Genomic DNA, 27,890 nt, shown 5'->3' on the forward strand with positions numbered 1-27,890 from the left:
CTCTCTTTTTTAGAGGAGCTACAGCATCCAAAGTTGTCTTCAATGAGGATGTAAAACTATTGACGAGATACTCTATCTTACTTACAGAGTTTAGGTAGCTACTCTGCACTGTGTTGGTATATGGCATTAGAGAACATAAAGAAGGAATCATATCCTTAAACCTAGTTACAGCGCTTTCTGAAAGACCTCTAGTGTAATGAAACTTATTCCCCACTGCTGGGTAGTCCATCAGAGTAAATGTAAATGTTATTAAGAAATGATCAGGCAGAAGGGAGTTTTCAGGGAATACTGTTAAGTCTTCTATTTCCATACCATAAGTCAGAACAAGATCTAAGATATGATTAAAGTGGTGGGTGGACTCATTTACTTTTTGAGCAAAGCCAATAGAGTCTAATAATAGATTAAATGCAGTGTTGAGGCTGTCATTCTCAGCATCTGTGTGGATGTTAAAATCGCCCACTATAATTATCTTATCTGAGCTAAGCACTAAGTCAGACAAAAGGTCTGAAAATTCACAGAGAAACTCACAGTAACGACCAGGTGGACGATAGATAATAACAAATAAAACTGGTTTTGGGACTTCCAATTTGGATGGACAAGACTAAGAGTCAAGCTTTCAAATGAATTAAAGCTCTGTCTGGGTTTTTGATTAATTAATAAGCTGGAATGGAAGATTGCTACTAATCCTCCGCCCCGGCCCGTGCTACGAGCATTCTGACAGTTAGTGTGACTCGGGGGTGTTGACTCATTTAAACTAACATATTCATCCTGCTGTAACCAGGTTTCTGTAAGGCAGAATAAATCAATATGTTGATCAATTATTATATCATTTACCAACAGGGACTTAGAAGAGAGAGACCTAATGTTTAATAGACCACATTTAACTGTTTTAGTCTGTGGTGCAGTTGAAGGTGCTATATTATTTTTTCTTTTTGAATTTTTATGCTTAAATAGATTTTTGCTGGTTATTGGTAGTCTGGGAGCAGGCATCCTCTACGGGGATGGGGTAATGAGGGGATGGCAGGGGGAGAGAAGCTGCAGAGAGGTGTGTAAGACTACAACTCTGCTTCCTGGTCCCAACCCTGGATAGTCACGGTTTGGAGGATTTAAGAAAATTGGCCAGATTTCTAGAAATGAGAGCTGCTCCATCCAAAGTGGGATGGATGCCGTCTCTCCTAACAAGACCAGGTTTTCCCCAGAAGCTTTGCCAATTATCTATGAAGCCCACCTCATTTTTTGGACACCACTCAGACAGCCAGCAATTCAAGGAGAACATGCGGCTAAACATGTCACTCCCGGTCTGATTGGGGAGGGGCCCAGAGAAAACTACAGAGTCCGACATTGTTTTTGCAAAGTTACATACCGATTTAATGTTAATTTTAGTGACCTCCGATTGGCGTAACCGGGTGTCATTACTGCCGACGTGAATTACAATCTTACCAAATTTACGCTTAGCCTTAGCCAGCAGTTTCAAATTTCCTTCAGTGTCGCCTGCTCTGGCCCCCGGAAGACAATTGACTATGGTTGCTGGTGTCGCTAACTTCACATTTCGCAAAACAGAGTCGCCAATAACCAGAGTTTGATCCTCGGCGGGTGTGTCGTCGAGTGGGGAAAAACGGTTAGAGATGTGAACGGGTTGGGGGTGTACACGGGGCTTCTGTTTAGGGCTACGCTTCCTCCTCACAGTCACCCAGTCAGCTTGCTTTCCCGGCTGCTCGGGATCTGCCAGGGGGTAACTAACGGCGGCTAAGCTACCTTGGTCCGCACCGACTACAGGGGCCTGGCTAGTTGTAGAATTTTCCACGGTGCGGAGCCGAGTCTCCAATTCGCCCAGCCTGGCCTCCAAAGCTACGAATAAGCTACACTTATTACAAGTACCATTACTGCTAAAGGAGGCCGAGGAATAACTAAACATTTCACACCCAGAGCAGAAAAGTGCGGGAGAGACAGGAGAAGCTGCCATGCTAAATCGGCTAAGAGCTAGTAGCTACGCTAAGCTAGCGGATTCCTAAAAACACGCAAAGTGAATAATGTGTAAATAATTTAGAGGTGATTCAGCAGAAGGAGTGCTTTAGTTAAGGCACGTAAAGATTACACTGGGAAACAAATCGTAATCTAGATAACTAGATCAATCTAACTGCGCAGATTAAACAGCTAACAGATACAGAAAAACACCGCTGTGCTCCGGAACAGGAAGTGATACAATACCGCAGTGAGAGCCAACCACCAGTAGAGGTGGTTGGCTCTAGGTCAGGCACTAGGTCTAGAAAATGTCAATAAGAAACTATTGGATAACCACCTCTGAAATTTTGGATTCTGGTTGATACTGGTGTGGACCAATGAACTTCCTATTTTGGGCCATGTTGGCATCTTTTAACATTTACACTGACTATAACATAAAAACAGACAGGACTATCAAATAATATGTGAAGTAGGCCTGTGGAGATTAATCGATACAAATCGGTATCTAGATCCAATCTTGTGCGATCCGAGTGCATCAATTCATTGAGTGTACATCAATTGCAATCATTTGATGGGTTGAATCATGTTGCATCACTCGCTGCCTGCTTGCGTCAATTTTTTTTCCAATGCACACTGAATGCACCTGAAGCCAGAAAGCTTATTGATTTCCTTATCGGTCCTTCAGTTCGCGACACCAGAGTGGCCATTGTTTTTGAGGGTTTTTATCGGAAAACAATCATTTCTCTACATTGATTGCAGACTGCGGTGGGTCTGTTTGAAGCTTGACGCAAAAAAGCAGCGCTTCGACTTGCTGTTCGCTGGTTCTCTGCTTCACTTCCAGTGGCAGGTCTGCAATGTCTTCATTAACCACCCATTTAAAGATGTCAATCGTGACTCAACTTTCTTGTGGATTAAAGTCACAAACTGGGACGCTTGTCCTGGGCAACAAAATGTCCAACGTTACACGATAATACGCAATAGTTCTCTGGCGTGAGCACCAGCCGTGTGTACACTGAAGTTGCCCATCAGGTAAAGGAAATAATAATAATAATAATAATAATAACATCCTCTGTTTTGTGGGACTGACAGTCATTGAGATGGGATACCTGTCTGACGGTAGTCCATGTGCAATCTGAGGACCATCTGACCGCAATTTTCAAATTCAGATGGTGGCAAAACAGGATCCGAAATGATTTGCGCAAAGGAATTGTTGAAATGTATGTGGCACGCTATTAATTGTGAATTGTTATCATGTACAGTGAATGTGAACAGCGGCTATCAAACTGAAAGCACCACTACTGTGCGCACACCGCCGCAAATCTGAACAGGCTGTTATATCCACAATAGACCTTACAGAACACATATTTGTTTATTCCTTCCCATGGTTGATGTAAAAAATGTGAAATATTGTCTCCATCATAACTAAGAGCTGCATCTCTCTGTGCTGCGCGGTAACATATCATTGCACGCATCAGACTCGGAGCTGAACGGCTCTCACGCTGTAATAAATGATCACCTTCTAACTCTGTAAGCAAGATGACATAGAACTGTTGTGCCAGGCTGTGACAGCATTAATAAACATGAATCTCACCGCCAACAATGGCCCAGGATTGTTTGCCGTGTCGGACATGGTTCCTGCACATCCTTGCTATGTGTGATGGGGGCTTAAGGAATTGAATCGCCATCAAATACATATCAAATTACATCGAATCGGGAACAGGGGTGAATCTCATCGTATCGTCAGTATCGTCATGTATCGCAATATGTATCATATCGCTGCTAGTGTATCGAGATGCATATCGAATCATTGTCAGTGATGAGATTCACATACCTAATGTGAAGCCTTCTCAGGGAATCAAACAGAAATTTAGGGTCTCTGAGTAATTTTGGTCCAATATTTGTGAAGTGGGAAAAATGTTTTTGATGATGTTTGTTTGTTTATTGTTGTTTTTTTGTTGTTTTGTTTTTGTTTGTTTTTTGTTTTTTTGTTTTGTTTTTTGTTTTTTTTGCTGTTATTGTGGTAACTGCATACAGTTTCTGACAAAGTGTTCCATACGGGTCTTTAGAAACTCATATCTTGCAAATAATTTGACACCAAAAGTAGTATGAGGCAACCAGAATTACCTTATGCCCACCACAGCAAGGACTGACTGAACACAGTGTACCGAGCATAGTTGCTTTTCTTTTTTCAAATTTAGCATTTTTTACCTCAGTTCGTTGGGTCAGTTTAGTGCAGTTGTGCATTTATCATTATTACTTAATCCTTAAATAGGCTTAGATGTGATGTGTGGTGTGGTTTTCTTTGCAGCGCAAAAAGGTGCAGAGTGATGCACTTTTGATAATGCAGGTTCTGCTGCATGATGTGTCTTTTATTCTTCTGGCTGTGCTTCCAGCTTGCCCAGTCTCAGACTGCTGATGGACACCAGTTTCCTCCCGCTGACAGATATGCGCATTGCCAGAACCTTTTGTTTCACCAATGGAGGACAGGCACTATATCTCAGTTCACCGACAGAGATCCAGAGAATCACATACAGCCAGGAGATGTGTGACAACCTGCAGGTTGGCGTACATTCGTGTGTGGATCTATGTGTACATGGTCTCTCTTTGACACACTACTTATTTTGCATCCTTATAAAATAATTTGTTTGTCCATACTTGACAAAATCTCATATTGTGCTTGCATGCTGCAAAAGAATCGGTGAATTAAGTGAGCATGTGTTATTATTCTACCCTGAGTGAAGCCAGGTGGTGACAGGAGCCATTAAAGTGAAATGTCACACTTGTCAGATGTAGTTTGAACTCCATTCTCCTAATTGCACTTGTATGTTATGACATTGATTGTGTGTTCGTGCATAAATGTATTTATTTAAAGCGTCCTCAATCCACATTGACTCATCACAACAGGCATCAGTGGAAATGATGCCATGATGCAGTTCTAGTGCCATCTGCAGGCATACAGTAGATACTGAAATTAAGATTTACAGTCATTCATAGATAAATAATGTGAATTACATTGTCATTAGTTGCTGCAGGGCTGGTGGCCAAGCAGTTAGGTGCACTTGTTTCCCATGTGGAATGTTCCTGGCTCGAGGCCACACCTGTCCATTCTCCATAGAATGTGTAGTTGATTCAGGAAGGGCATCTGGCATAAAACGTCTGCCAAATCAAGCCTCAGATCCACCTTGGATCTGCTGTGGTGACTCAGAGTGAAAACAAGGGAGAAGCCGAATGGAGTTATATTGTCATCAGTTGTTAGTGATTATGTGTAGGACCTATGTAGAACTTTCAGAAAAGATCATTAGTTACGTACATGGAACAAAAATCTGTGTTTGATGTAGTCTTTCCTGACTCTAATCAAATTTAATCAAGTTATTGTTTTGATATCGCAATAAGAAATGCACCTCTGTTTCATTAATTTAATTTAATTTTCAAGATGACAGTTGCATTGCTTGCCAAACATTTCTTTATTTTCTTTTTTGTTTACTTCCAGGAGATGCTTGGAGAACTGTTTACCCCAATAGAAACACCAGAAGCCCAGAACAGAGGCTTCCTAAAGGGCTTCTTTGGAGGAAATGCTCAAACATTCGACAGAGAAGAGCTTTGTGGGTCTTTTTTTTTTTTTTTGTCTTTTCTCACACTTTTTAATATGAAAAGTCAATATGGAATAATCCATTTAAAGGTTGTCACATGAAAGGTTTCAGTGAGAATAACAGAAGCCTGAATGGTTTAAAGGGGTCATATTATATTCTTTTTTCAGCAAGTTGATACAGCCCATAGAGGGCCTGATTTTCTAAAGGTTTGCATGTGTAAAAACGTGCAAACACCATTACACTTCCAAATACACCTACATGCTTAGTTCTCATTAGTGCTCAATTATGATAGCATCTGCCAAATGTGCAAACTAGCACATTTTGTCAATTTAGCACATTTGTCTTCATGTATGCAATTTGTTCACTTGAGTGCACAAAATTCTATGAGGCAACATGCAAATAGGTGATGTTTGCACATGCAACATGATTTATCAAGGTCAGAAGTGGGCACTGATTGCACCTGTAAATTGCAAATATGAAACGGCGTTAACTTATTGTGTTTGACAGACTGCTGTTCCAGCAGCACAGAGGCCGCCGTCTCCTTGTACACTGAATACATTTTTTTTTTTTTTTAAATCAATCCTTTTAAACGTAAGGGCATATTTTTATTTTGTGTATTCTGTGAGTATACTGCCGGTGGAATTTGGTACTTTGATGTTTCCCATAATCCCCCTGGCAGCCACCCGGGGCTTCCCAGAATGCACCGTTCTGGTGTGTCACAGCGGATGCAAATAATGGAAAGTGAGGATGTGAATGGCGCTGATCCACTGCGTTCACAGGCAATTATGATGACACGTTCTCCCAAGTAGAGAGGGTTATCTAGAGGCGGTGTAGCACCTGTGATGGACTGCTGCTGTGCCCCAATGCTGTCTTGTTGTCGACACTTCACAAGGTTTGTTTACACTGTGCCCTGAACCGGAACTCTTCTGAAACCGACCTCTTGCGCGAGTCACGGACCGCGAGACTGTACGAGATTCACAACTGCAAAACAGCGAATACACACAGATACAGTTGTGCTCAAACATTTACATACCCCGGCAGACTTTTTTTTTTTTTTTTTTTTTTGGCCATTTTTCAGAGAATATGAATAACACAAAAACTTTTTTCACTCATGGTTAGTGGTTGTGTAAAGCCATTTATTGTCAAACCAGTGTTGCCACAGTTACTTTGAACAAGTAATCCAATTACTGATTACTTAGTTAGATTAGATTACTAGTTACTTTATTAGTTACTTTCAGCAACTGCTGACAACACCCGCCCCCAGCACCTCAACATGAAATTGATAACCCATTTTGTCAGTACTCACTTTATAGTCACCCTTTCTTGACTTCAATGAACATAAATACTTGTTTTATAAAAAATAAAATAAAGACATCTTTTTGACCTCATATTTAACTGTGGACAGCACTGTAATGGTAAAACTTACAATTTCTAACCTACATTGTTTATAAATGTAACAATTAAATCTAACATTTTTCCAAAATATAAATTCTTTCTAAACATTTTAGCTGTTGAAATTATTATTATTATTATTATTATTATTATTATTATTATTATTATTATTATACATATTAGTATGATTATTATTATATATTATATAAGTAGTATTAGTAGTAGTAATAGTATGAAAAAATGTCTTCGTAAGCGGACCTTTAATCGGGCTGTTGTGGGGAGCCCCAGATTAAAGGTCCTCACCACAAGCGGGCTCCCCACAATAGCCCCTTCCCGCATGGATTCACCGCTGACTTGCTTTTTCAGCAGAAGAATGGATAACATTTATTTATGCAGAAAACATGACCAGATTGACAGATAAGAAAGTTTTATCAGTGTTTTTTTATGCCATTTCGTCCTCAGAAACAGACTATGTGCATTTGGGTGTAAAAAAAAAAAAGCGTTAGTATTTGCACGTTGAGACTCAGCTGTTTTTAGTGAGGAGACACACAGCAGCACAGAGTTTTAAAGAAAAAAACGTAAAATGTATTTGTCAAACCATAGCTCTGAGCATCACCACACTTTGAGAGAACTGTTTTTCAAACCTGAGCGGATACGGCTCTGTGCTCGCAGCTCACTGAAAATGGGTGAAGTGGGCAATTCAACCGAATGCCAAACTTCCCCTGCTCACGAGCTTCGATTGCAGAAGTAACTTTAACTTGGAGAAGTAACTTTAATCTGACTCGGAGAAGTAACTTGCATCTGATTACTGATTTGGAAAGATGAACGCGTTAGATTAGTCATTACTAAAAAAGCGACCAGATTAGACGCATTACTTAGTAATGCGTTACTAAGTAACGTGTTACTGGTATCACTGGTGTTTACTCTTTTTAAATCATAATGACAACAGAAACTACACAAATGGCCCTGATCAAAGGTTTACATACCCCTGTTCTTAATACTGTGTAGTGCCCCAATGACAGCTTGGAGTTTTTTTGTGGTAGTTGTGGACGAGGCTCTCTGATGGTAAAACTGCCAGTGAATTATGAAGAAATACAAACAGTGGTAAATCTGTATGGAGTAGACAGTTCTCAAAAACTGAGTGACTGTGCAAGAAGGAGAAGAGTGAAGAAAGCCACCAAGACACCCAGACAACCCAAAAGAAGATATAGACTTATGTAGCTGTGATTGAAGAAATTGTGCACAGTGCATGTTTTGCATTTTGTATCACCACTTATAGAGCTTCATGATGAAGTGGTATAGAGGAGGATTTTCTTAAAAAGAAGACCTGAAAGTTTAGCTACAAATTGCCAGAAGATACATCTGAGATGCAAGCCTAGATTTGATCTGTTTTGGTGAAAGAATATCCTTCTCCGCTCTACTCCACTATGAAGCAAAAAGTGGTGATACAAAATGCAACCACTAACCACGAGTGAAGTTTTGTGTTATCATTTATATTCTGTGAAAAATGCCAAAAAAAAAAAAAAGCACATATGCTCTGTAAGTGTGCCAACAGTACACACACAGACTCTAAACTGTGCGCACAGCAAGTGCAGACAGCTGTGTGCAATGGTGGAACGTATATGTGCCAGCATAATTATTCATCAGTTTGCTTAAATACTGTGGATGGAAGAATAATTAAATATCTGAAATAGCAGACTGGGATTTATTTTTCTTTTTTAATTGCCAGCACATGAACTCACATAGTTATGTGACACAGTTCATGTGTAAAGCCCCCATCACAGATAGGCAGATTAAGGCCGAATGAAGTCAGAATGACACACACAGTCAGGAAGTGTTGAGGTGCGGTCTGAAGACGGACAGACAGCAGTCTCAAAGCATTCTACATAGTTGGTCCAATTTGCTCGGCTGTCTCCAGGTAAAACTGGAGTTGCGTCAAGAAGGGCATTCGGCATAAAACGCGTGCCAAATACTAGTGCGGATCTGGGTGTTAACTGCTGTGGTGACCCAGAAGAAAACGGGAGCAGTCAAATGGACATTTTTTGAAAAAGTCTTTCTGAAGAAGTCATTTTAATTAAAATTTTTATTTCACAATGTCAATGAAAGCAAATTTTATTGTTTTCCAACGAGCATTGTTTTCCAGTACTCTACTGATACACTAAAACATACTCACCTTTGGATCTCTTTGAAGCAGATGCTCTTGGGTCCACACTTAGGGTCCCTTCACAAATAACATGAAGTTGGGTGAAAAAAGCAGAAACCAGCCAAAAAAGAGCAAAAAAAAACAAAACAGGAATTGGTGAACCGCGAAAAATTTCACCTCCTGTGAGGAGGGACACATGGTCGGACAGGCGTGAACGATCCCGCAGTGACGGTTTCATGTACGCTCGTGTGCGCGTGCACGAACACAGTGCGAGGACGTACATCGCACTCAGACAGCAGCAGTGGCAATTACATGCTGGACATATTATTTATGCAGTGCATAAATAAACAGAAATGTGAAAGCAAAAAATAATGTGAGTGCATACATCATGAGAACAGTAAATGTACTGTTTAAATGTAAGACAATCATGTTACTGGCCATCAGTTCAATTCAATTCAATTTTATTTATATAGCGTCAAATCACAACAAACAGTCGCCCCAAGGCGCTTTATATTGTAAGGCAAAAGCCATACAGTAATTACAGAAAAACCCCAACGGTCAAAACGACCCCCTGTGAGCAAGCACTTGGCGACAGTGGGAAGGAAAAACTCCCTTTTAACAGGAAGAAACCTCCAGCAGAACCAGGCTTAGGGAGGGGCAGTCTTCTGCTGGGACTGGTTGGGGCTGAGGGGAGAGAATCAGGAAAAAGACATGCTGTGGAAGAGAGCATAGATCAATCACCAATGATTAAATGCAGATTGGTGCATACACAGCAAAAAGAAAGGCCATGATTCTGTTCTCACTGTACAACGCATACACACACACACACACACGAAACAAAAACACAGCCGCACTTGTTAATATTTAATACCGATTATAAAGAGTGGACAATACAAGAATTATTCTCCTCTTGGATATACAAAAGGAATGAACTGAAATGGATGACTTTTTCTTCCTTTTATTTTTTACATGAATGACCTGATGCGCTTGTATCATGAAAACATCAGCCGACTCCGCATGTCCCTCTGTACAGAATGCACTGAAGCACTGGTGACCTCATTGCAAAGGTGATATGTGGTTTTATTTATTACAATGTGAGGAGAGCCTGCCGATGCACACACAGTGGCTTCTCATTAGGTGATATTTTGCATTTTCCATTGCAGCAACGCGTTCACACAGATGGGCTCATGGCTCCCGCCTGTGGGGCAACTGACCAGCTAACACCAGCCAAGAGTGGGTCAAATGGGGACTCGCATGACATGCACAGCCTTTTGGCCACTGGTGTGAAGGCTGCCTCAATCGCATCATTCGGCCATGGTTCGATAAAGCTGATGATTTAGTGCAGCTCCTCCGTCACGGCACGATATGCCCGACCTGCGTACGTCATGCCATGCGAATGCTGCGAACACAATCAGGTGGCAGTGCGACCTCATCTTGCCCGCTGTTTGAATGGGTTTCCAGCACAAGCGGCATGGGAATATAGAGTGCATGTGTGCCCGAATGGATGTGGCGACTGCTGTATGAGGCGTTCGAGTGCAGCTCCAATTTTCCATGAATGCCATTTCCAGTGCGCCATTTGACCCCAATCGTGTTATGTGTGAATGGGCCATTAGGTGTTCTAACGTTAACATTTTATGACTGTGTTGCTCACTATCTTTGAATCTTTACATTTCCTTTCTTGGCTTGCTTGAGAGTTGCTTGATGACCCTGCTGCATTTATTACAATGAGCTTAAAGTTTGTCAGAGCAGGTAGCTCATTGGATAAAGAGCTGGCCTGCCAATATGTAGACCTGAGTTTGGATCCTACTCATGCTACCTGTCTGTGTCCTTGGATGAGACACTTAATCTGTATTGTCTCAGTTATAGACTCTCATCCACTCATAGGGTGCTTATCTGGAGATAGGAATTACTTCTTGATAACCTCTCCTCAGTGAATCAGAAAAGTCTTGGTATGGCACTGTTTTGTTTTTTGTTGGGTTTTTTTTTGTTTGTTTGTTTGTTTTTGGTTTTTGGTTTTTTACTTTTTTTCTGTGACAACCAAATGATAAAAAGATAACTACAAACTAACATTATATGTAGTGGTAAAACACTCACAAGGGAGAGAACTACTGTATTATACAAGTGTACTCAAAAGTTTACATACTGTGGCAGAATGTTTAATTTTTTTTTTCTTTTTTGGCCATTTTTTAGAGAATATGAATGATAACACAAAAACTTTTCATTTATGATTAGTGGTTGTGTGAAATCATTCATTGTCAAACAACTATGTTTACTCCTTATAAATCATATGGACACCACAAAGTACCCAAATAACCCTGATCAAAAGTTTACATACCCCAGTTCTTAATACTGTGTATGGCTCCCTTTAATATCAATGACAGAGAGGTAATGAAAATAATAGTGGCAAAGATGACTGCAAAGGGAACGCCCAAAGGTGGTCTCATGCCCCGATGGCAGTATTTGCTCCTGTGTTCACCCGACGGCCTCTTTTTTCTTACTTTGGCCTTGGCCCTGCTTCAGGCTAGCGTGGCTAACTGGACAGCCCTAGCCACAAATTATGACTGGCATCTAACCAAAAATGTGCAAAACTACACCTCCAGTCTTTTATGGTAGTTGTGGATGAGGCTCTTTAATTTCTCTGATTGTAAAGATGCCCAATCTTCTTGGCAAAAAGCCTCCAGTTCCTGTACATTCTTGGGCCGTCTTGCATGAACTGCACCTTTGAGATCTCCCCAGTGTGACTCAGTGATATTGAGGTCATGACACTGACATGGCCACTCCAGAACCTTCACTTTATTCTGCTGTAGCCAATGACAGGTCGACTTGGCCTTGTTTTTGATTGTTGTCATGTTGGAACGTCCAAGTACGTCCCATGCACAGCCTCCAGGCTGATGAGTGCAAATTTTCCTCCAGTATTTTCTGATAACATGCTGTATTCGTCCTGCCATCACTTTTGACCAAGTTTTCTGTGACGTTGTAGCTCACACATCACAAAAACATCAGTGATCCATCTCTGTGCTTCACAGTAGGAAGGGTGTACCTTTCATCATCTACCTTGTCGACTCCTCTCCAAATGTAATGTTTATGGTTGTGGCCAAAGTGTTCAATTTTGGTATCATCACTCCAAATGATTTTGTTCCTTGTGCTGTTTGGCATATTGTAAGCAGGATACTTTGTGGTATTTGCGTAGTACAGTAATAGCTTTCTTCTGGCGACTCGACCACGCAGCCCATTTTTCTTTAAGTGCCTCCTTATTGTGCATCTTGAAACAGCCACACCACTTTTTGTCAGAGAGTCCTGTATTTCAGCTGAAGTTATTTATGGGTTTTCTTTGGATCCCGAACAATTTTCCTGGCAGTTGTTGCTGAAATATTTGTTGGTCTCCAAGACCAGGGGTTGGTTCTTTTAGGATCCCCCATTTCCAACTTCTTAATTGGAGTTTGAACACTGCTGATCGGCATTCTTTTCATATCCCTTTCCTGCTTTTTTAACAGTTCAATTACCTTTTGTTTTTCAATGATTTTGCTTTCCCTATCACTCAGAAAAACAGAAACATCAGTGCAGCACTGAATGAAAGATGAAAGGGCCTGTCAGGAGCTCAGAAACTCACTGACCTTTTATACACGCACACTGATTGCAATAAAACAGATCACAGGGGAGGATGGTTACCTTTTGCAGCCATTCAAACCCTTTTGTGTGCATGTTTTCAGGCCCAAATCATGTGGGTATGTAAACTTTCAATCAGGGTCATGTGGTTAGTTTTTGTTGACATTATGATTTGAAAACACCCTGACATCGGGGGTTCCCATGATGCACTGTTTCTTTTTATTCACCTCTTTTTGCTCTGTATGCACCACTCTGCATTTACTCATTAGTGATTGATCTCTGCTCTCTTCCACAGCATGTCTTTTTCCTGATTCTCTCCCCTCAGCCCCAACCAGTCCCAGCAGAAGACTGCCCCTCCCTGAGCCTGGTTCTGCTGGAGGTTTCTTCCTGTTAAAAGGGAGTTTTTCCTTCCCACTGTCGCCAAGTGCTTGCTCACAGGGGGTCGTTTTGACCGTTGGGGTTTTTCTGTAATTATTGTATGGCTTTTGCCTTACAATATAAAGCGCCTTGGGGCGACTGTTTGTTGTGATTTGGTGCTATATAAATAAAATTGAATTGAATTGATGGCCAGTAACATGATTGTCTTACATTTAAACAGTACATTTACTGTTCTCATGATGTATGCACTCACATTATTTTTTGCTTTCACATTTCCGTTTATTTATGCACTGCATAAATAATATGTCCAGCATGTAATTGCCGCTGCTGCTGTCTGAGTGCGATGTACGTCCTCGCACTGTGTTCATGCACGCGCACACGAGCGTACATGAAACCGTCACTGTGGGGAAAAAAAGATTTTGTGTTATCATTCATATTCTCTGAATCATGGTAAAAAAAAAAAAAAAATCAAAAATTCTGATAGGGTATGAGCACAACTATATGTGGAACAATAAGGTATATGTTAAAGTTTGCAGTGAAAGATGATGGTATTCTGTGAAAGAAAAAAATGGTGGGGGACCATGATGTGTTGCTTTAAATGGATTGGAAGTGCTGCCAGTGATGCCGGTAACGCGTTACTCAATAACGCGTTACTCTAATCTGACCACTTTTTTTAGTAACGAGTAATCTAACGCGTTTATCTTTCCAAATCAGTAATCAGATTAGTTACTTCTCCAAGTCACTGTGCGTTATTATTATTTTTGCATTATGAGTCGATAGCAGCATTAAACTTGGTCTGTGGGCAGGAGGTCGGGGTTCGACTGAACTGCCCACTTTAAGCGAGCTGTGAGCTTTTCATCCGCGGTTTTCTGCAACAGCTACGACTCGTCCTCACCTCTTACAGCACACCTGCACTGAGCTTTACAAAGACATTTTTATGCTTTTTTTTTTCTCCGAGACGCTCCGTATCTGCTGCTAAAAACAGCTGATCCTCCGCGACACGTCAACAACTAACACTATTTTCCACTCAAATTCACCTAAACTCTCTTTCTTACCTGTAAATCTGGTCATGTTTTCTGCATAAATAAATGTTATCCATTCTTTGTGCTCAAACGCCAAAGCAGGGGCGAATCCAGATGGAATGGGGGCGTGGGGCAGGGATGTGCCCCCCCCTCACAACACCCCTAGATTAAAGGTCCAGTTTTGAAGCCTTTTTTTACTACAACTACTAATACTACTTAAAATAATAATAATTTCGACAAGTAAAATGTTTAGAGGTGGCAGAGGGTTGTTGTCGGCAGCTGGGGAAAGTAACTAAAAAAGTAACTAGTAATCTAACTTGGTTACTTTTCCAGTTGAGTAATCAGTAAAGTAACTAAGTTACTTTTTCAAGGGATAATCAGTAATCAGTAATTGGATTACTTTTTCAAAGTAACTGTGGCAACACTGAGTGCTGCACAGCACAGTCCACCACCTCTCAGAAGGCAGGGGAGCGAGCAGTAACTTAATGGCTGAACATTTGTCTCTTACACAGGCACTATGAACATGTCACAGTGTGAATAAGAAATTTGATAAGGATTTCTTGGACACACCACAGACTCAAAACATTTTAGGCCTAAATTTACAGGATTTTCCTTGACAGGCATAGCATTATGGGACACTGGCAATGTATCTCATGAATGCCAAACGATATTTAATACCCCTGTCACACTAGAGCATGACTTGCACAAATGCGATATGACGACATTTGAACGACATTTGCGCAATTCGTGCTGCACTCGAACTGCACTCGAACACCTCGTACAGCATTCCAACAGCAGTCCATCTGCATATGCCATATTCACATGGCCAGCACCATTGTAGAAAACAGACACATTACTGTCATGCTGCATTCAAACTGGGGAATATTCATATGGTGGCCGTACTGCTGTGTGACTGCTTCCTCAAATGGCATTCAAACTGGAATACAATGACAACCCACGGCACACCCCCCCCCCCCCCCCCCCACCCACCCCCGCATCCTGTTCCGGGTGCACAAAGGAAATATTGTAATGTGCAAAGTCTGTGGCACACAATCATCATGTGCACTAGACACGAACATTTGCACAGTCATACCGGTTACACCATCTGTCACACTGTGGCTGTGTGGATGGGGTCTAACAGCCATGATAACATGATAATACAGATAAATGCTATGACACATGAGATGGACTAACAATGGATGTGTGATATCATTCTCATTCTAGACGTTATACTGTGATCACAGGTGCTATGTGTCAGCGCATCACGGAGATGCACTGACGCACACTGCGGCCATGTGGACGGGGTCTAACAGCCATGATAACATGATAATACAGATAAAACCTCTGACACATTAGGTGGACTGACAATGGATCTGTGATTACATGCACATTATGGGCATAAGTGGCACACTGCGCAGTCTTTGACTCAATGTGGGGCAGGCTGCCGCGCAGCTGCACATGATCTTACAGCTAAGATGATGATCATACTTCACATACATTCTGTAATCCATGAGAGAGCATGATGATGTATCTGCAACAGGCCGGTCAGGTGAGCTGCACGAGTCACTGTGATACTGAGCATCACATGCCGTATTTGACTGTGACATAAAACACATTTAAAAGACAAAAAAAATAAAATAAAATAAAAGATGACAGGTTGAATCTGCACCCCCGCTGAGGAAGAGGAGACTGTGGAGGGTGAAAAGGGGCCGATCTGCGCTCTGGACTCCAAAGACGCACACACATACACTCCCGCTGGAGTGGAGTGCACGATCGGGGTTAACACACACTTAAGGGGAATTAATTGAATTTTGTTGTAATTAGGTTAGTCCCATTGGCAATGAGATGTCTTTTGCAAGGGAGACCTGGGCAATTCTAAAGTTTCCAGTTCACCTAACTTGCGTGCCTTTTAAATGTGGGATGAAACTGGAGCACCTGGAGGAAACCCATGCAAAAAATGGGGAGAACATGCAAACTCCACACAGAAAGGCCACAGATGGGAATGGTTCCCATGACCTTCTTGCTGTGAGGCAACAGTGCTAACCACTAAGCATCCATGCTGCAAACTTCAGCACTGACTTCAGTACTGATAAAACTGGCCGGTGGGCTGTTTCATTGTATTTATTTTATTTGAATTATTATTTTTTTTTTTTTTTTTTTTTTTTTGGAGAAGGACTCCATTAAAGCAGCACCGTGTTTTGGATTTGAGAGTGCAAAGAGTACTGTTTCTGGTTGCTTTGCAGTGGCTGGTGTTGGTCATGCTTGCGAAGTTGTTTCACAATGCTTGCTCACAGATCTATCAACTTGCTTCTGACGGATTGTTTGCTGTTGTGACGCTCTTCCAAACCCTACAAGGTTTACAACCATTCAGCTGCTTCCGTTTTGTTCGGGGTTGCCACAGCGGATACAGCCAGATCTGCACTGGTACTTGGCACAAGTTTTACGCCGGATGCCCTTCCTGACTCAACTCCAGTGTAACCTGGAGAAACACACACAGCCGCTGGTGTTCCAAAGAGGTCTCCCATCCAAGTACTAACCAGATCCTGCACTGCTTAGCTTCTGAGATCTGACGGAATCAGGCTGACACAGAGCAGACCAGCTGCTAATCCCTACAAGGTTGTATTCCTTTCTTTTATTTCTGTTTTAAAATTCTTTTGGTTTTTAAGTGTATCAACTCTGAATGTTATTTAACTACAGTCCTCCTGGTGTGAATCCCTAGCGGTTAGCTTTCGATAGTGGTTAGCTTGCCTTAGCTAGGTCAACTCCCACACACACACACCCCACCCCCACCCCCGTGTGGTTTCCTTTATTACTGTTTTTACCAATCTAATACTTGTGCTAATTTTTCAATGTAACTGCTGTGAGTTTTAGGTCATGATTTTACTCCTGTGTAAATCTTAGGAGTGGCTAGCATTTTCGCTAGTGGTTAGCTCGCGCTTGCTTGGCTATACTCTTGAGTTTTCTGGTACACAAAGTACACCACTTTATACTTCACGTCAATCCTGTGTGATACTGGCAGCTAGGGTGGCTGTTTTAGAGAGCCATGGCCGTAAGCTAGAACAGCTTCTTAACTTAGTGGAGATAGATGTTTTGGGCACTCCAGATGAGGCTACTGTTGGGTTAGCTAGCATGCCCATTAGCATCAGCCTAGAAATGCTGGCTGTGGTGGACAGCTTTCGGACTGTGGTTAGACGGAGGAAGTCACGTAGGGCTTGGTGCCCGGTTGCGGTACTGTGAACTGGTTTTCTCCCTTGGATATGTCTGATGTGAGTTCTTTCTCCTATCTCCAGGCTGAAATGCCGGGCTTTAGTGATAGCTTTAGTGACGCCGGCTGACGTTAAATGTATTCCTGGAGCCAGAGCTCCCGACATTGCCTCCCATCTCAGGGTGCTGACGCTGCAGAAGGTTAGACAGACAAAGGAACATGACACAAGATACAGTCACATAGTTATTCACGTCAGCGCCCATGATGTCAGGATGAAGCACTCCAAGGTCACAAAAAGAGATAGGACTTGTGACCTTGCCAGAAAGATGTGTCAGCATCAATTAATAGTCTCTGGTCCCCTCCACTCCCGGAGTAATAATGAGGCATTTAGCAGGCTGACATAGTTAAATAGGTGGCTGGTGCAATTTTGTAGACAGCAAGGCTTTAGTTTTATTGATAACTGGCCTTCCTTCTGGGGCCTCCGTGGCTTGCTGATGCTGGACAGCCTTCACCTTACAGGGGATGGTGCCGCCATCTTGCCTGCAAACATAGATAGAGCTCTACAGGGAGGGTAACATTAGGATTTTACAGCAAGCCATGGAGCAGGTGATTAGAGACCCCGCAAGGTGTATGACAAATGTGGGTGTGGAATCCATTAGCTTAGCTGTGAAATTAGGGCAGAGAATCCACTGTGGTGATAGTGCATTTTATGTTCCAGGAAGGGAAATAAATGGCTTAAGCCTACAGCTGTCCTTCCCTTAAATGAGGTCTGTCCACTGGCATACACATTTAGTCATGTCCCTCATGATGCAAAGCAAAGTGGGGGTGTTGCTCTTATTTATAAATCTAGGTTTAGCTTATTTGCTGTTGGGGGTCACAAATATAACTCTTTTGAGCATCTGATTCTCTGCTCTGCCAACGATGCTACGTATTGCCAAGGACAGAAGAATAAAAATCAGCCATATTATTTTGTCACTGTGTATCGCCCCCTGGCACATACTCTGAATTCTTAGATGAATTTGGTGTGTTCATCTCTAACTTGTCAACTCGTGCAGATAATATTCTGATTATTGGTGACTTCAACATTCATATAAATAAACTTTCTGATCCTCTCTGCAAATCATTTATGGAAATTGTTGATGCATTAGGATTTCAGCAATGCATTCAGGCCTCGACGCACATTAGTGGAAATACCCTGGATTTGGTTCTCACACGTGGTATTGCTGTCACAATTATTGACGTCACGCCTCTTGAATCAGTGGTCTCTGATCACTCACTTATTATGTTTGCAGTTTCACTGCCATATTTAGTGGAGCAACAACCATATTATCGCTGCGGTGATGCATCAACTCCTCAACTACGACTGAACTTGAAACTAGACTGCCTGATATCTTAGCTTCACATTTGGAAAATGCCCAATCAGTAGACAGTCTTGTGGATAGTTTAAACTCAGTGCTCAAAACTACACTTGACATGATTGCGCCACCTTTATTAAAACGAGACCCCCAAAACACAGTCACCTTGGTTCAATGGTTACTTGCATGACCTCAAGCATAAGGCTAGAGGTCTTGAATGGAAATCGCTTAGTTCAAAATTAGAAGTATTCCACCCTGCGTGGCTTGATGCTACCTTAGACTATAAGCATGCACTGCTGGCTATAAAGCAGATCTATTACTCTTGAAATAACAAAAAAGCATAACTCAAAGTTCTTGTTCGACATGGTGGCAACACTCATTCATGGACAACCACCTGTAAGTTGCTCTCGTTTTACAGCACAAGATTTATTGGATTTCTTCGAGAAGAAAATAGAAGACATTAGGTTAAATATATCCCAGCATGCCTTAACCCAGTCATTACACCCTGCTATTGAGGTGGGTACCATTACTGAGGTATTATCTAGATTTGCAGAATTTGATAGTATCTCACTAGGTGTGCTAATGAAACCCATAACGTCTACAAAAAGCACAACCTCATTTGATCCTATACCAACAAAACTGTTTAAGGACCCTGTACTCTCCTACATTAAGAACTGTGTTGACACTGTCACCATCAACAAAAGAGTCAGGGTTTTTCCAAACCAGAAGCTCTGGATGAACAGTCCAGTCCCTATTAAAAAGCCGCAACAGCGCAGCCAGGTCCGATCTGAAACGAGGCATCAGAGAGGCCAAGGCTGCCTACAAGGAAAAGATAGAGGACCACTTCGCTGTACTGTAAATGACCCCAGAAGGATGTGGCAGGGAATAAATCATATAACCAACTACAGAAGCAGCAACCCAGGAAATGCTAGGTCTGACGCCTCGCTGGCAGAGGAGCTGAACCGCTTCTTTGCCCGCTTCGAAACAGACAGACCAGCAGCAACTCCACACCCACCACCCTCCAGCACCAGCACGCTAACACTTCAGGAACCCGAAGTGAGACGTGTGCTGAAGGCGGTGAACCCCAGGAAGGAGGCCGGCCCTGATGGTGTACCTGGAAAGGTACTGAAAGCATGTGCTGACTAACTGGTTGGAGTTTTCACCTGCATCTTCAACCTGTCCTTGTCGCAGGCCATCACTCCACTCTGCCTCAAATCCTCCACCATCATTCCAGTCCCAAAGAAGTCAAATCACTCTAATCCGCACCTTCAAGTTTCTTGTGCAATATCTGTAAACGATGTGTAATATTCCCGTGCAATATGATTCGACAATTGTATATAATTCTCATTTTCCATTACTTAGTCCACATTTCATTTTATTTTACCTTATGTTTGTACTAGTTGTACATATACTCTGACTAATTTACTGTTAAATTTCCCTGTCTTTAATTTGGCTAAAAATTACTTGCACCACGGAAAGCACCTTTTGGAGTTACACTCAAATCTCGTTGTAAGGCAATTTACAATGACAATAAATGCGATTCTGATTTATAAATTTAATTATTCCGGATACAATAACTACATTAATGCAAACTCTTAAAATGTACCAAGTGGATATATAACACATATCTGTTAATTTTACAATAATGCACTCATTCTGAAGATTTGAACATTAACACACAGGTGCCCAAAGGGATTATGGGTAAACTTAGCCTCCGCTCATACTGATTGGTTGACAAATTCATTCTATGTAAAACCAACACAAGTGAATCAGTGTAACGTGTTGGTGTTTACAAATAAATGTGCTTTTGTAAAATCTCATTTTTTTTCATTTGTGTAAAAAAAAGCATTTGCAAAGCTGAAAAGTCTGTTAAATTGTGATTCAGGCCGTGTGATATAACCTGCATCAAAATGCATGGAACACTTCCATCTACTGGCAACCGGTTATATCACAGTGTCGTCAACCGCAGGATTTTAAAATTATCTGTCGGTTTGCAAAACCTGAGAGACCACACACGTGGGGATAAAAAAATCATAGATCTGACAAGTTTGGTTGTATAGTGTGTGGTGTCAGCCACACGGTAAAAACAACACACACAAACAGATTTCACACACAACTGGCTGCATGTCACATTTAGCTCCTTACGTCCTTCCGAGCAGATCAGAGTGCTCTTAACACACCACACATGGCAGGAATATCTGATAAGATTATATTTAGCGTCATCACGATTGTCGGGGCATCCTTAAGATTGTCGGAAGGGGAAGATCGGGTTCGATCAGAGTGACTGATTGATCCGTTGTGACACAGCACGGAGCCGCAAAACGATTGGGTGTTATGACACCGCATGGAGCGACTGATTGATTCATTGTTATGGTGCCACACAGCGCGACTGATTGATGCGTTATTATGACACCACACCACAAAGTTCAACAACCAAAATACCAACATTCTGGGTGCAATGAACATGTTTTCACTATTATTTGATTTTTTTGTGCGACTGACATCGATATTCAAGCATTCAAAAGGCTATTCCTATTGCCACACAACTGCAACCACACACAAGAAAGTTTTTTGACAGTTGTTATTGAAAGAAACCTTGTCTCCCTAACTGGATAGACTTTTGATGTCATCACATGTGCGCTTAGGTGCTGTCTAGTGGGATCTTGAAAATTTCTTTCTTTTTTCTTTTACAAATAAATAATGTACATATTACAAAAGCACATTTATTTGTAAACACCAGCACATGTTACTTTGATTCACTTGAGTTTTTACATAGAATGAATGTAACCAATCAGTATGAGTGGATGCTAACTTTACCCATAATCCCTTTGGGCATCTGTGTGTTATGTGTGTAATGTTAAAATCTTCAGAATTAGTGCATTATTTTAAAATTAACAGATATGTGTTATATATCACTTTCTACATTTTAACAGTTACATTAATGTAGTTATTCTACCTGGATTAATTTGATTTATAAATCAAAACCATAAGTCAACCCTGCTTTCCATTTCAAGACCTCCGCCTCATGGCTGGACCACTGTATCCTGTTAAAGTAAATGATGCTTTCTTACTGCAGTGTGCACAAAGATAGAAGTGCTGACTCATTGGCTGTGTTTTGGTTTGTGGTTGCCTTTGATTCTATTAGAAACTTTGGTGATGTTTAAACTTAAAATCGGCTTATTAATAGCTGAGAGCGTACAGGAGACAAAATTAAAATTTATCGGTTAGCTGTAGCTTATGATAATTTTTTAGGCACTTTATTGGTTTAGCATTATAAAAGATAACTTTACAGTTAGCTGATTACCAGTTATTGAAGCTAACGTTTTGGTTAGCTGTGCCCCCCACTGGAGATCAGATTTTAAGGTTCTGCTGCTAGCCTATAAATTGTTCATGGACTGGCACATCCCTACTTAGCTGACCTAATTAAACCCTACATACCTGCCTTCTCAGGGTGCAGGACTACTTTGTGTCCCTTGGGTGAATAAAAAGTGTGCTGGTCATAGAGCTTTCTCTTATCGCGCCCCTGTTCTGTGGAATGATCTCCCTGTGTCAAAAAACAGTCAGATTCTGTAGAGACTTTCAAGTCCAGAATTAAGACACACTTATCTTCCCTTTCGTATGGCTAGCATATTGGCCATACATAGTATGGCTGCGGCCTCAACTTTATCTAAATTCTGGGTCTTTTAGTGAAGCTTAGGGCTAGTGGCCGGTGATCACCTTAGTATTTCTTTTGTTCTTCTTGTTGCTTAATCCTGACAAATTATACTGTATTTGTTGTCTTTCTGATGCCTGATTCTGTTTTTTTTCTCTCTCTCTCTCTCTGTTTGAGGTACAACTCCGTCTAGACATGGGTGTGGTGTCTGTTTCTGAAACCCTCCTGTCCTGTACACGGGCAACACTTACTGTATATTCATTTTGTGAATTGTTTTGTCATTTTTGTCAGTAGCATGGCCCAAGCAGATGGTCACCCCTTTAAGTCTGGTCTGCTTGAGGTTTCATCCTCAGAGGAAGAAACCTCAGTGACGGACAGGTGGAATGTAATCTGTCCTTCTGGGCCAAAGGAGTTGAAGTTGAAATCAGAGTCTGTCATATTCTGCAGCAACGAATGCACCTTCTTGGTTTTGTCTTTCTTCACTGCTTCTTTGAAAACCCTCTGTGGCGTGGAACATGTCGAAATGTCCGCCTTGCTCATGATTGCAGCTCGGCTGGAAGGTGTTGGACAAAGTCATCCTGCCTGCACCCTAAAGCTGATAATAATTGTCTTCCCCTGTCGAGGGTCTCTGCTCAGCTCAGTGCCACAGGTGGGTTAACAGCAGTCTTTAATATCATTTATATGATGTGAGCGCGACATGCAGCAGTGTGACACGGCAGATCTTCAAAAGAGAGGATCTCACCCCCCCCCCCCCCCGCCCCGCTGTCCACCCAGACATTCGCACACAGCTGTACAAATGTCTGTCCCACATGAATGCAGCTCAAACTCTGCCCCCCCAATTTGTGTGATTTGTACAGCATTCATGCTCTAGTGTGCCGATGATCTACAACCCCAGTTCCAATGAAGTTGGGACGTTCTCTAAAATATAAATAAAAACAGAAGACAATGATTTGCAAATCCTCTTCAACCTATATTCAATTGAATACACCACAAAGACAAGATATTGAATGTTCAAACTGATAAACTGTATTGTTTTTGTGCAAATATTTGCTCATTTTGAAATGGATGTCTGCAACACATTTCAAAAAAGCTGGGACAGTGGTATGTTTACCACTGTTACTTCACCTTTCCTTCAAATAACACTCAATAAGTGTTTGAGAACTAAGGACAATGATGATTGGGTAAAAAAGGAGCATCCCCAAACGTCTCAGCCATTCACAAGCAAAGATGGGGTGAGGATCACCACTTTGTGAACAACTGCATGAAAAAATGTCCAACAGTTTAAGAACAATGTTTCTTAACATTCTATTGCAAGGAATTTAGGGATTCCATCATCTACAGTCCATAATATAATCAGAAAATTCAGAGAATCAGGAGAAATTTGTACATGTAACTGGCAAGGCCGAAAACCAACATTGAATGCCCATGATCTTCGATCCCTCAGGTGGCACTGCATTAAAAACCAACATCATTGTGTAAAAGATCTTAAAGGATCTAGACTGGCCTGCCTGCAGTCCAGACCTATCACCCATTCAAAATGTGTGGCGCATTATGAAGCGCAAAATACAATAACAGAGCCCCCGGACTATTGAACAAATGAAGTCGTATCTCGTGCAAGAATGGGAAAAAATTCCACCTACAAAGCTTCCAAATTCTTATTGAGTGTTGTTAGAAGGAAAGGTGATGTAACACAGTGGTAAAGATACCACTGTCCCAACTTTTTTGAAACGTGTTGCAGGTTTCCATTTCAAAATGAGCAAATATTGTATTTGCACAAAAACAATCAAGTTTATCAGTTTGAACATTAAATATCTTGTCTTTGTGGTATATTCAATTGAATATAGGTTGAAGAAGATTTGCAAATCATTGTATTATGTTTTTATTTATATTTTACACAACGTCCCAACTTCATTGGAATTGGGGTTGTAAGACTAAAATTAGATTAAAAACTGACTTTAAAAAATATGACCCCCTTAATAAACCTGAACCAGCCCAAATGTTCCACGAGAAGACTTTTAAAATTGCCTCTTGTTCTACTGCCATATGTAATGACCATTTATCTGTTTTTGTTTCACCTTATTGTGACCATAGTTGGTGAGGCAGCAGCTGGGAAGGCTTCTCGGAGTCTCGCCCAGCACATCCCTGGCCAGGCAGGAGTGGAGGGCATGAAGGTGGCAGCTAGTGGAGCAGTGGGTGAATTGGCCCGGGCTCGTGTTGCCCTGGATGAGAGAGGTCAGAGGCTGGGTGAGCTGGAAGAACGAACTGCCCTGATGATGACCAGTGCAGAACAATTTTCCAAACATGCTCATGAGGTAAATGAAAGGGGGGAAAAATGCATGAACTTTTTTTTTTAAATATGTGGCTTAGAAGAGAGTGTATATTTTCATTATGTAAACCATAAAAAAATGATGTGTTGCTGAAATGTAATTGCAATAAAGTGTGAGTCGATTTTGACTTGCACTCAGAGATTATCAGTGATGTACAGAAAACAATGAAAGTGGTTCCATGCTTATTTTTTCCATCTATGGCAATCATTATAATCATTATACCATGCACTTGATTATTATTATCACTCACTCATCACTCATCTTCAATGGCTTATCTGGGACTGGGTCACAGAGATTATTATTGTTGTTGTTGTTGTTGTTGTTGTTATTAATCCCAGCTAGCACAGAACATAACTGCAACATTGCTGGGAAGTTGCAATCTGGCTGCTCCAAACGTAACGCTGTGTCCACATGGCAGCAACATCGACACGTTACTTCTGCACCCTTAAGTTGATCCTTGTCATTTGCTTGGTGAATTGTACGTCATGTGGCATTCACTGTCTTGTTGCCTGAGTGACTTCATGTGCTGTGGACTTAGATTCTATTTACTGTGCATTTTTTCCCTGCACGCTGTTGAAGCAGTGAAGCTGGGTATTGTAGTCAGTGCCTTGTCTGATCCTTGAGAGTATCGGACAAAGGTGGAAAGGCAAAAACAAATGGTGCAAAATAATTTTTTCTGCTATATCTCTGCAACTTGTATGGCTGGAGAGATGATCTGAAGTTTATACTGATCAGCAAAATATTTAGAAGTAACTGGTGTAAGTGTTGTGATGATGAAGTTGAAAGTCATGTTTATTCAGTGCGTGCAGATCTTGAATTAACCATGAAGAATTGGACAACTTATTATATTTTTTTTTTTTGCTGGATTGAAGAAAACAGGTGTACTTCCACAGCATTCCATAAGCTCAGTGGTGTTTTGGCAGCTAACTTCCATGACAGTCAACTGTTGGGCTGGCACAGATGCTTTTGTGCTCCAGTGTCATCCCCTTGCTGCTCCAAGAAGAAACATCTGTCTAATTTTAAATAAAATATCAAATGACCTAATGATCTATTTTGGAGTCATATAAAACAAATAATGGCTGTTTTCCATTTCTGCAATGGAAATAATTATTTTTTTATTCATTGAAAGATGGCTCATACCATTCAACTTGGCTTTGCCTCACTGAAAGGAACATTCCATCTTTCAACTCATGCAAATATTCTTAATTTGGATTCATAAACACTATATATATATATATATATATATATATATATATATATATGTATGTATATATGTATATATATATATGTATGTATATATGTATGTATATACACTCAACAAAAATATAAACGCAACACTTTTGGTTTTGCTCCCATTTTGTATGAGATGAACTCAAATATCTAAAACTTTTTCCACATACACAATATCACCATTTCCCTCAAATATTGTTCACAAACCAGTCTAAATCTGTGATAGTGAGCACTTCTCCTTTGCTGAGATAATCCCTCCCACCTCACAGGTGTGCCATATCAAGATGCTGATTAGACACCATGATTAGTGCACAGGTGTGCCTTAGACTGTCCACAATAAAATGCCACTCTGAAAGGTGCAGTTTTGTTTTATTGGGGGGGGGGGATACCAGTCAGTATCTGGTGTGACCACCATTTGCCTCATGCAGTGCAACACATCTCCCTCGCATAGAGTTGATCAGGTTGTCAATTGTGGCCTGTGGAATGTTGGTCCACTCCTCTTCAATGGCTGTGCAAAGTTGCTGGATATTGGCAGGAACTGGTACACGCTGTCGTATACGCTCGTCCAGAGCATCCCAAACATGCTCAATGGGTGACATGTTCAGTGAGTATGCCGGCCATGCAAGAACTGGGACATTTTCAGCTTCCAAGAATTGTGTACAGATCATTGCAACATGGGGCCGTGCATTATCCTGCTGCAACATGAGGTGATGTTCTTGGATGTATGGCACAACAATGGGCCTCAGGATCTCGTCACGGTATCTCTGTGCATTCAAAATGCCATCAATAAAATGCACCTGTGTTCTTCGTCCATAACAGATGCCTGCCCATACCATAACCCCACCACCACCATCGGCCACTCGATCCACAACATTGACATCAGAAAACCGCTCACCCACACGACGCCACACACGCTGTCTGCCATCTGCCCTGGACAGTGTGAACCGGGATTCATCCATGAAGAGAACACCTCTCCAACGTGCCAAACGCCAGCGCATGTGAGCATTTGCCCACTCAAGTCAATTATGACGAAGAACTTGAGTCAGGTTGAGACCCCGATGAGGACGACGAGCATGCAGATGAGCTTCCCTGAGACGGTTTCTGACAGTTTGTGCAGAAATTCTTTGGTTATGCAAACCGATTGTTTCAGCAGCTGTCCGAGTGGCTGGTCTCAGATGATCTTGGAGGTGAACATGCTGGATGTGGAGGTCCTGGGCTGGTGTGGTTACACGTGGTCTGCGGTTGTGAGGCTGGTTGGATGTCCTGCCAAATTCTCTGAAACGCCTTTGGAGACAGCTTATGGTAGAGAAATGAACATTCAATACACGAGCAACAGCTCTGGTTGACATTCCTGCTGTCAGCATGCCAATTGCACGCTCCCTCAAATCTTACGACATCTGTGGCATTGTGCTGTGTGATAAAACTGCACCTTTCAGAGTGGCCTTTTATTGTGGGCAGTCTAAGGCACACCTGTGCACTAATCATGGTGTCTAATCAGCATCTTGATATGGCACACCTGTGAGGTGAGATGGATTATCTCAGCAAAGGAGAAGTGCTCACTATCACAGATTTAGACTGGTTTGTGAACAATATTTGAGGGAAATGGTGATATTGTGTATGTGGAAAAAGTTTTAGATCTTTGAGTTCATCTCATACAAAATGGGAGCAAAACCAAAAGTGTTGCGTTTATATTTTTGTTGAGTGTATATATATATATATATATATATATATGTATATATATATGTATATATATATGTATGTATGTATGTATATATGTATATGTATGTATGTATGTATGTATATGTATGTATGTATGTATATATGTATATGTATGTATGTATGTATGTATGTGTGTGTGTACTCCAGAAAACTTTGTAACTTGGATTTTGTACAGTTACAATTTCATGAAACAAAACAAGTTTTAACATGAATAGTGGTGTTTTGCAAGTGAAAGGAATAGCTATCACAGTGTGTGTGATGACTTATTCTCATCACATAGGCACACACAAAGTAATGGCAGCAGTATTT

At 41.3% G+C, this 27,890-nt stretch overlaps 1 protein-coding gene across 1 annotated transcript in view; it reads left to right on the top strand.

The window, feature by feature from the left end:
• The window catches only part of stxbp5l (syntaxin binding protein 5-like), a 773,590-nt gene that overhangs the window by 736,159 nt on the left and 9,541 nt on the right, over positions 1 to 27,890 (top strand). Inside the window, exons 27-29 of the mRNA XM_034186808.1 lie at positions 4,356 to 4,521; positions 5,453 to 5,564; positions 24,397 to 24,617. Coding sequence (XP_034042699.1) covers positions 4,356 to 4,521; positions 5,453 to 5,564; positions 24,397 to 24,617 — 499 coding nt within the window. The remainder of the gene's footprint in view (positions 1 to 4,355; positions 4,522 to 5,452; positions 5,565 to 24,396; positions 24,618 to 27,890) is intronic.

Source organism: Thalassophryne amazonica, chromosome 14 (assembly GCF_902500255.1).
Source record: "Thalassophryne amazonica chromosome 14, fThaAma1.1, whole genome shotgun sequence".
NCBI classification, from domain to species: Eukaryota; Metazoa; Chordata; class Actinopteri; order Batrachoidiformes; family Batrachoididae; genus Thalassophryne; species Thalassophryne amazonica.